Source organism: Malurus melanocephalus, unplaced genomic scaffold (assembly GCF_030028575.1).
Source record: "Malurus melanocephalus ecotype Western Australia unplaced genomic scaffold, MMel_1.1 scaffold_31, whole genome shotgun sequence".
Lineage (NCBI taxonomy): Eukaryota > Metazoa > Chordata > Aves > Passeriformes > Maluridae > Malurus > Malurus melanocephalus.
Window position 1 is genome coordinate 3,250,345 of NW_026623263.1, and position 10,536 is coordinate 3,260,880.

Sequence of the window (10,536 nt, forward strand, 5' to 3'; positions counted from 1 at the left end):
GTTGGTTGGTTGGTTTAGATTGGTTTTAGTCTGGGTTTTTTTTAAATAAATGTTATGTAGAAAAAAAGCTTGAGAGCCAGAGGAATTGACTACTTAAAACACTTTTGGGAAGGAATGATATGCTTGACCCTACTTGGTAAGTGGAGACGGCCTAACTTTTTTTAAAARTTAGTTTTTTTAACCGTTTTAATGTTTGTGTTTGATCTTGTAGAGCCCTTTGATAGGACAAATACTGCTAGAGCTGTACATGAGAAACAGAAGTTTGATATAATTAGAGGGGAATTTGCACAGGTAAAAAAGTACATCTCATTTAATTTTTCTCATTACACTGTTTTTCAAGATAGTTTTACAAATGCTAGTCATTAAACCTGCCTGTTTCTGATGTTTTATGCTTTGTACTATAAGCAATACAAATATATGTTTTTTAAAAAAAGTGGAAAATTATTTCATTAGAGTATTCATTAATGTCTGCCATTAAACTTCAGGCTTATGTTGAAATGGGTACTGGAAATGGTAACAACCCTTTTCTCCTTGATTTTCTTGTGTGTGTAAAATTCTAATTATTGTCAATAGCTTTGAAATTACAACTTTGTCTTCATTCATTATTTTTCCTGCATGAATTTGACTGGTAATAGATAATGTTTTATACTTCTTACGATACCTTTTTTAAATAAATATCACCACCAAAATAATGGGGTTTTGCTGATTTTTGACAACTTGTTTAAATGGGTATTTCTGTTTTGGGAGAACTCACTCATAACTTTAGAACATGAGTAGTTCAAACAGGAACTTTCACTGTCCCAGTGAGTGGAGGAAAAGACTCATTGAAAAAAGGAAGAATTTAGACCTTGGTTAAACATCCTTTTTCTGAAAATCTTTGCTACCAACTTCCTTTTATGCTTTTCTCCTATCRTAGGCATTGCATTGGATTTGCAACTGAAATTGTAGTTTTCTGAGATCTGTATTTGTTACTTTAGTTTTGACTAGGGATTAGTGCATAGAATTGGCTTCCAGCTTTAACCAGTTAAGACTCTCCTATTAAGCTGTCCTTGAAGGTTCCTGTTTTCTCCAGTTATTCAAGTTTTCGAGTATCTTGAAGGTTTCATCGCAAAAAGTAATTCACTGCCAGATACTTGTAATAGAGTAAATGCTATAAGAGATACCTTAGAAGAGGTAGAAGAAGTAGAAGAGGCTAACATTTTTTTTGTAATTCTGTTCAGAAATGTTCATTAGTYCTTCTATTTAACCATGTTAATGTATGAAATACTGAATGGTTCTCATATTGTACCAAAAATAGTTGATTTTTTGAATCTGGTTAAGTCACATTTAGAAAGTAGTTTGGGCTGTCATTGTACTGTGAAATCAGGGTGAACTTTTCTTTTTAGAGTTTTCAGTTAACAAAATTGGTTTCAAACCTGTGTGCTTTTCTGAAAAATATAAAAGCCAATGTTTGATCCTAGCTGTCTGGAAGCTATATACTAGAGTGATACAGCCCTGAAAAAAACTGATTTTTTTTGTGCGATACTGTAAGCATGACAGTTGCTCTAAAAGGGCAAGTAATTTTTAATATCTTGCACTACTTTTTAAGTAGCTTAAGGAATCTGCTTTGTCCTTGAAAGAATTGTTCTTCCTGTGGTTTTCACTACAAATTGGGGTTTAAATGATTTCTGTGCAGGAAGGTCTGCAGTTCTTTGCAAACTCATGGCCTAACAGATGTCCTGAAATTCATATTAGAATATAGAAAAACATTGAAACAACCTATTTTAGAGATACATCTAAGTTCTAGAAATGACAGTATGTAACATCATTTATTGGGAACTTTGTGTGAATTTGAGACAATTGTTTTGCATTTAGAATACCAGTGTAATGCTAAAACATTACTAACATCTCTGTCTCCACAAATCCAGTCTGTTCTTGGAAGGCTTTGCCTTCCATATTAGTTCATTGCRTTTTGTATACCTTTTGGATTTTGCTTCCCTTAAAAAAAATCCAWAAACAAATGAACCAAAAAAACCTCAATCCGCAAAATCTCTTTTCAATAAGGGGAAAAATGTCAACCTTAATTTTGCAAAACTGTGATGCTTATTGCTTTTAATGGTCTTTAAGTTTTAATGGCAAAGACTATRTAGTCTTTTTGTAAAAATCTTGTGKTTTTTTTCCTCAGGCTTGGCGGTCATTACGAGACAAGAAGGACCTGAACTGTATATTACCTGTAAAAACAGCCAAACAGAAAAGATAACCAGCTTCTTTAATTTTTCCTTTTTTTTTGGATCCTGCTGAAATAAAGAACAGTGTCAAAATCAGGAGGCACATACCCCATGGTTTCTATGACCTGTTTTTGTCTGTAAACTTTTGTTAAGGAAATGTTTATAAAGATGTGGCATATTTTATTATTGATATTTGTTAATACAGTTGTTCATTCAAAGATATGTTTTCTGAAAATGCTTGTATTGTTGACTTCTAGAAGACACAGCAAACAACAAGAATACATCTATTCTAAAGAAATTATGGGGATATACTGACTTGTTGCTTGCATGATCTATGTAACCATTAATTCAGGTGGATTTAACCATGAAACATAGACATTCAGAGAAATCGTATGCAAATTGTGACTACGTCCTTAAGGTACTGTGCACTGCTAAGTTCCTGATGAACAGGGAGCCTGTGCTTTACATCCACCTAATTGCAATAAGAACTTGTGCATAACCTGACACTTTCTAGTTTTATTTCACTTTTATTTGGAATAATAAGCAACTGTTTATGAAAATGAAACTAGATTATGGTTGGTAGTATTCTGAATATCAGGAACTGTAATCTAAACTGGAATTTTCAACAACAGTTGTACTATGAAGAAAATGAAATAAAAAAGCTTAGTTCAATGCACATAAATGCTTCACATTCACTCAGAGTAGGCAGGAAAATTTTTAGTGCTTCCTTTTATGTATTTGAGGTAGTATTGATGTCTGCTCTGGAGAAAAAGACCAAATCAAAATCAAAACACCTCACATCAGTGCTAAAATAAGTTGGACTTCTCATTTGATTTTGTGTAAATGTTTGTAAATTGATTAGGCACTGTAAATTGAATCCAAATAAGTAATAATGAAAATTATAGCTCTTCCAAAAAAATTGCAAGCCTTCTCTTAGACTTCCTCTAGCACAATTTGTGCCTCTCGTATATTTGTTATTGAAGACCAATTAATTTTTAACACTGTATTTACCACTGATGTCAAATTCATACTTCCATTTTTTTAAGTTAAATATTTTATATGGTATCCAGTGAAATAAAGTTTATGTATGGAGGATACGGGTTATTTTTCCAATTTCTGTTATTTTGTATTGCACATTTAAAATATTTCCTATAATTAAATAGAATGGGAAATACCCCATGAGGTAAAATCCTTGTAGCAATTCATAAAGATTTATCATGGCTATTCTRCAGTACATCTATGAATAGGCAAAATTTTTATTTATTGCACTCTCTAACAATATTGTGAAAACCCTTATAACTGTAAAATAACAATTATTACTTCTTGTGCAAACTTTTAAGTTCTATTTATTTAGAAGTTCTAGGTATTGCAAACTGTATGCCTGATATAAGATTACTTCCTACACACTTCATCATAGTCTAGTTTACATAGAATTTTGACTTGTTTCTGCAACTGACTTTTCTTCGGCAATTTAAACAGTCTTTAAGTTTTAATGACTCTAGCAGTGCACTGAAATATTCTTCCTCCATGTGTATGTTCACTCTCACTGCCCTTCTCCTATAGGATGGTGGACTTGGGTGTCAGTGATATCATTAACTTTGATTCACTTTATGTAAAACTGAAGCACAAAACTTTAGGACAGGAGGATGTCTGGATTTGGAGATTCTCTACAAGCACTAGGTAGATTCTGGGGAGAAAGGGTTTTGGCTATATCTTCTTTAAAAAGGTGCTGGCTCTGTCTTTGTGTAGAAAATTTAAAACTTTCACAGCCTAGAATAGAAATATATGTTTAAAGTTAGTAAAAATATATTTTAAGTGAGCTGAATGTGAGGAACAAAACTTCATGAAAGGCATAAAGCTTTCTTATGAGTTTGCATTTCATCATCTAATATGTCAACATTTCTTACACCTTAAATTAATGCTTCATGTTTAAAACCACTTCTTCCTAAAAGTTCTTAAAAAGTTAGYTGAAGAAATTGTGTTACCTCTGAGCAACTCTGTGAAAATCGCCCTTCCAATTCAGTGGTATTTTTAATACAAATTAAGGTCTGTAACCCCAACAGTCTGTGTGTTTCAAAAGAATCTTTTAGTGTTGTTTTCTGAAGTTTATATCCTTCTGAGAAGCCACATCTATAATCAGAAATAGAAATGATAGATGGTAGTTTTCCCCAATTGTTTTGGAAGAAGCCTGTTTATAGCATGTTTGTCGAATTGTGGGCTGCACCTTCTGTTAGAAAACTTTAGATATAGTACCACAAAAGAAATGGTTTGGGGAGATTGGGTAGGAGCTGAACTTTGACTTTGGATTCAGTTCTGCATAGTCTGAAGTTGTTAAGAGGTTTAATGACCTGGGTTTTTATCTACTCTGGACAAGTACCAGAGTGAAAAATTCACTAATGGCTATCATAAAATTTAGCGTTAGGGTGAAGCTTTCACCTTCCCTCAGCTTCAAAATGAAAACTTTTACCTGCTTATCCTTTGGCATACACCCTAACAAGAACACGGTTTTTTTTGAGAGATGTTTGGTAAAAGGTATTTTTCACAATTGACCAAGGTTTCAGTGTGTGTGCTAGATGCTCTGTTCTCTGGGATTTGGTACTGCCTTGAAATAAACTGCTTTAGTTAATTTTTTTTTATTATCCTTGACTACTCTTTTTGGCATTTTCTCACTATATGTATCAGAAACCACTAGTGTCTTCTCTAGGATTTTAAGAACTCTCTTTAGTCCTTCAGGAGTGCTTTTAATTAACAGGCTCAGAGGTGCACAGTAGGACCAAATGTTGGCAAGAGCTTTCCATCTGGTGACAGTAATGCAGAACTGGCATAGTCTATACACTGTGAAACTTAAAGTTTCTCTTCTAGCTCTTGCTCTCACTTGTCCTGAAATGTGAATGTGTACATGAACTTTAAATACCTGTACTTTTGACAGTATAAGGCGTTATTTTTTAACAATCCCTTACAAAGAAATCAATATAAATCTATTTTAAGACTCACATTACATGGTGACATGGTTRTTTGGGATGATCTGTAAAAAAACTGAGGTTAGCGTTTGTGAATACATTTGTGAATCTCAATTGTTTATTTGGAACTAGTGCTTTACTTGAACTTGGGTTACCGGACTAAATTAATAGTATATTTGATGTTAAATTTCAGTCCATCAGARAATGCAACTCTTGATTTATTGTATGCTACTTGCTATGGGTTGTCTTGTATTTTGTAGTTTATTTTTGTTTGCCTTGTTCTTTGTAATCCTTGTGTGTTCCAGATATAAATCTTTCCCTTGGTTTTACTGAGTATGATGCTTGTAGGAAGAACRTGAAAGAATGTGTGATTTTGGTCCATTTATAGTCAAATTCACCTGTGCGAAGTACAGATGGGAGAGCATTAGATCTGGAAATAATTTGAGGGGTTTCTGGTTWAAAAATACTTGCCTTTCTTTTCCTGTGCTGGAGACTGAATCAAAACTTGTGTGAYGTATGTGTGTTTCATATATAAACATTTCTAGAAGACTTGTAATTCTCTTGCCTTCCATATGTAAAAATAAGAAGTACTCTTCCCTAAATTTCATTTTACTGTGTACACTGTCTATGCTCATGATGAAATGTAGAGTCTAATTTAGCTTAATATGTGTTTCAAATACACTTTTCAAAAAAAATCCATTGTCACCTTGTAAATTGTGTATGTCACTGGGTAGGTCGAGAGAGCAGAAACATTTGCTTTACCTGTGCATACTCTTTTGGAATGTCAGGAGATTTTTAATTTAGCATGCAGAGGTAGCCTGTGGTCAGAAATACATGGTTGGGTGTGTCTATAGTGACAGCACAAGGAGRAGTTTGCTGACTGATTTATAACCAGCTCTTTATTTGATGAACAAAGAAAAAAAAGCTAGGAGCATTAGAGTTATACTGTGTATACAGTCATTTATGGCTGAGATATCCTKCAAGTTCTTAATTCAGAATCAGGGGTTTAGTGCTTTTCCTTCTCTTCTAAAAATACTTTATTTAAAATAAAGTCAATAATTTCACGAGTACAGATTGGAAGTATTTCCATTTTGTCTGTGAAAAGCATTGCATTTTGTGTAAAATGCAGAATAATAAAGGGTAAATGTGACTTAACCTAAACTCTGCATACTAGTATAGTTTGTCTTTGCTTTAAACTAAAATTGGTTCAAGTCTGCTCAAATAGGAAGTTTTAAATGTCCTGTGATTTAACACATTGACAAATTGGGGGTGTAAATACATTCCTTGTGCATGGTTAAATACCACAGTRCATCTGATACCTCTTACAGTGCTATATTAATAATTAAATGTGTTTGTTGGAGGCTTATCCACTAGTTATTGTATTTGACCTTCCCAGCTCAAGCTTGAGGCACTCTGGGCATGCTTAAGGGCAGAACTTGCTAAATRCACCCTCTCTTGGGGCTACAGGAAAAATCTCATGCTTCATCTGTGCCATCCCCCCMCAGATTTGCTAGAGGTGGCTTGGGGAAGGTCTGCTCTGGCCCCTTCCTCTGTGCTGCTGCCTGACTGCCCTGCCTGCTGTAAAAGCAGCTCTGGCAGCAGCAGGCAGGCGAAGGGGGCGAGCAGCTGTAGAGATGGCCATGGGGCTTGGACACGTGTCCTGGCACCGGGTTGGTGCTAGGAGCCAGGGTCGGAACACCAGCGACTCTGCGCTGTAACTTTGCTGCCTTCTATTTAAAGACTGGCCTGAGTCAGGAGAAGTGAGTGCTACTGGGGATGACAGTTGCTTCAGGCAGCCCTGGGGAGGACAGGGTTGGGGGTAAACATCACCGGCAAGTGCCTGAGCTGGGAAGGGAATGGAGGGCTCCCGCAGCGCTGAGTGCGACAGGGCATCTGAGACCTCGTCCTTCATAGGAGATGAAGAAGAAGAGGAAGAAGAGGAGGAGGAGGAAGAAGAGGAGGAGGAGGAGGAGGAGGAGGAGGAGGCCGTGGACCCAGAGGAAGCGGAGGAGCTGACTAACAGGTACCATCTCCCCAGGGGCTCACAGCCCCAGGGGGAGCTGGCAGGTCCACCCCAAAGCATCAACTCCCAGGAGACGTCAGGATTAGAGTCCTATGCTGGTGTGGCTTTTCCCCCTTCCCTTACCCAATTGCTGCAGATAAAAAAAAAAAAAAAAAAAAAAAAAAAAAAAAAAAAAAAAAAAAGGGGGAGTAGAGGGCTGTAATATTTTTTTCAGACAAGTATGGCTGTAATTAAGTTTTGTGTGGTAAGCGCCTACCCCGAGTTCCCTGAAAGCTTTTCTATTTAAAGATCCTCTGATGTGCCAGCTCAAGTGGCATCTCTTTCCACTCCTCCCTCCCTGGCTGACTCTGTCACATATGGATCTTAAATGCTCTGCAGATTTGCTTGTCAGGGAGAAAATGCTCAAAGATTATAATGGTACATTAAAATTTGTTCCTTTTTTCAGCCGTTTATTCCTTCCCACTTGTCCCTCCCTTTTCAGTTTCTCCTTTCCTAAAAAAGGAAAAACTTGTACATGCATGCTGTTGCTGGTCATGATTTGTATGGCTGATTTTTGTGGTGGAGTGGAAAATAYTCTATTCAAATGCCTTTGATTTTTATTTTTTTTTCTAATTATTTTTGAAAGTATAAGTATCTTAATAACTCTTGCACAGAAACAGTTTATTGTCCTATATTGCTCTCCTACTGTCAGATATATACGAAGCAAGGCAGTGGCCCAGTGCCCTGTCCAATGGTCCTGTGCAGGATGTGGAGGCGTCTGCAACCTGACCCATGCTGACAGACTGTCTGTGCCAGTGGCCGTTGGTTTCATRAAGAGACCATGAGGCCTGAGAGTCCCCTAGCACGTACCAAGTCTTAAGAGTTCTTCCTTTTTTGAGTAAAGCCCAACAGCTTTGTAGACTGTAGGAAGAACCTAAGATGTTAATGCTGTTAGCTTAAGGTTTCTCTCCAAAAACCCATTTTTGAAGAAATGTCTGTCATACAGTTCCTAATACCTCAGTGCTGTGAAGCCATCTGCATTTACCAATACTCTGTGTGTATCACAGCTCAAAGTATTTTCTGACATTGCTAACGGTCACTGGGAGAAAAATGATGGCAGAAGATGGATGGGGGGCTTTGTGCAGCCTACACCGCCCAAAGTACTGCAGGAACATAAACCAAATGGGAAAATATATCCTAAGACTGTGGGAAAAGCCTCCTGCRTGGGGAATTAAGACCTTTTCCGCAGTAGGGGGACGCCCTGGTGTGTAATCCTACTTTATTCCCAAGGGATGGGGTGTTGGCTTCTCAGTCCTAAACTGGCAGAGAGGGGTTGTGTGCCAAGAAATACTGCTTGCATATGTCTGTAACCCTGTGAGAAAAACTGCTCAAGTCCATGGAGTGAAGCTGCTCACTGCCAACAGCTAAAACACAACTGACTAGATAATTCTTAATGGAATCTGCAATTAAATGGCTAATAATAAAACTCAAATTGTAAACCATAAGTAGGAATTGCTAAAAGGGAGGGAAATCTATAGCTTCACAGTTGTTTACTACTTATGCTGAGAGGATGACTTCTCCATGGGTGCCTGTTAGCAGCTCCTCACAGCTGGGTCTTGCTTCTGGCTGGCAGCCTCCGCAATGCAAACTTGGGCATTGCATCTCAACACTTATTTAAATCACAGTAAACATTCCCTTTAGCTCCCAGTTATATTAAACACAGCAGATTTTATCTCTATCCTTAACTGTCTAACAAACAAACAGGTCAGAGTCCACCAGAGAGGTTTTTAACAGCTATGCTAAGTGGTGACAGAGCATATTTGAATTGGTTAGTTTAATTAGGTTGAAGGAGATGTAAAATCAGAGCATATTTGAATTGGTTAGTTTAATTAGGTTAAAGGAGATGTAAAATTTTGGGTTTGGCACAAAACCAATGTGATGTGATGACTGCACCAAGCACTCAGCAATAGMTTAGAAAAGTTAAATAAAACTGACTCTTTAATTGCTTGGATGTTGTCGCAAATGTCAGCAGGGTTGTTGAGCTTCAGGCCTCCCCCTGTGGTGAGTGCCTGGGCAGAGCTCCTCACAAGGACAGGTTGAGCCCCTGGGACATACTTACTCAAGCTGTGAGCTAATTATTTGTTGACAAACAGGTTTTCAAGCCCCCGTTGCAGAACTGGTTTTTTGTGTGCATGGGCTTTGAAAATGTAGCTTAGAGGAGGTGTAACTAATATGCAAACTTTGCTGAAGGCAGCCTGTCCTGGACCCTGCTGTCATCAATTTATTTTTAACAACCCCAAGTTCTCTGTTGCTTCTGCTTTCCTCCTTTGAATGCAGTTGAACAGCACCTGGTTGTGCAAGTCAGTGGGAAAGTCCCCACTGGCTCCTGTTTCCACCTTTGAAGCACGTTAAATAGCCTCATACCTATTTTATATGAGAGTCATGCAGCAAGATATCTGCCCCAAGGTCAGGAAGTGCCTCTGTGAAAGGAGCAGGAGAGCCCTGGTGTTCCTCTGAGACACCAATTCCTGAGCTCTGACCAAACCACCCTGCTCCACAGGCTGCAGCTGCTGCAGCAAATAAATTCCCAAAAGCTGCACCAGAACTTATGACTTGTCACAAAATTACAATGTATGTATGTAAAAGGCAAAAGAGCATGGATTTCATGTCTTTATTACCCTTTAATATAATGATTAAATCAGTTGGTTTCCCAGCACTGTCTTTATATAAGTAACAAGAATAACATGCAGCACCAGAACCAATTAAATAGGTGGGATAAAGGCCTCATAACGTTTTCAGCATAAAAACTCCACTGATCTGTGTAAGATCCATGCAGTATTTTTTTGCCTTTGGGCATTTTATTGTCTGGGATAGATGATTGTGGCAGATGACTTCTGTTTCTAGCTCCATATATCCAATTAATCACCTCAACATGGAAAATATTTTGCAAGTGTGTACTGTGTTCTTCTTTGAAGRCAAGGATGAGTATGAAGTTAATAGGTTTTAATTTTTGTGTAGATAATGGTGAAAAATAAGTTTTACAATAGTAAAATTTTTTACCTTTTAACTGGTTTGGATACTGACTGGAATATCTGTGTCTCTAACAACTATATGATGGGTGAACTGTTCTGACACCATTCCATCTTTCAGACCATTCTCAGCTGATTTCCTCCTACAGTGGGAAGGTCTCTAGATGTGTCTGTGTGCAGGGTTTACATAAAAATGGCTCTGCAGCCAATTTAAGTGTTTCCAGACAGCTTGTTTGCATGCAGTAGATAAGGGTTCATTTTATCTGCTCATTTACTGGTGACCTATAACCAGGAGTTGAAGAGAAAAATGGGGAGAAAGTCCTTAAGTTCTGGAAGTT

General features: G+C 37.4%; 2 protein-coding genes across 4 annotated transcripts in view; both read left to right on the top strand.

The window, feature by feature from the left end:
• Window positions 1–6,450, top strand: part of TENT2 (terminal nucleotidyltransferase 2) — a 46,526-nt gene extending 40,076 nt beyond the window's left edge. For 2 of the 3 annotated variants that reach the window (XM_057363863.1, XM_057363864.1), the window contains exons 14-15: window positions 212–291; window positions 2,165–6,449. In XM_057363863.1, the coding sequence (XP_057219846.1) occupies window positions 212–291; window positions 2,165–2,239 (155 nt within the window). In that variant the 3' untranslated portion in view covers window positions 2,240–6,449. Of the gene's footprint in view, window positions 1–211; window positions 292–2,164 lie in introns of all 3 variants that reach the window. The other variant, XM_057363865.1, reaches the window with a different exon arrangement.
• Window positions 6,451–6,624: 174 nt separating this feature from the next.
• Window positions 6,625–10,536, top strand: part of CMYA5 (cardiomyopathy associated 5) — a 46,186-nt gene continuing 42,274 nt past the window's right edge. Inside the window, exon 1 of the mRNA XM_057363866.1 lies at window positions 6,625–7,190. Coding sequence (XP_057219849.1) covers window positions 7,024–7,190 — 167 coding nt within the window. The 5' untranslated portion in view covers window positions 6,625–7,023. The remainder of the gene's footprint in view (window positions 7,191–10,536) is intronic.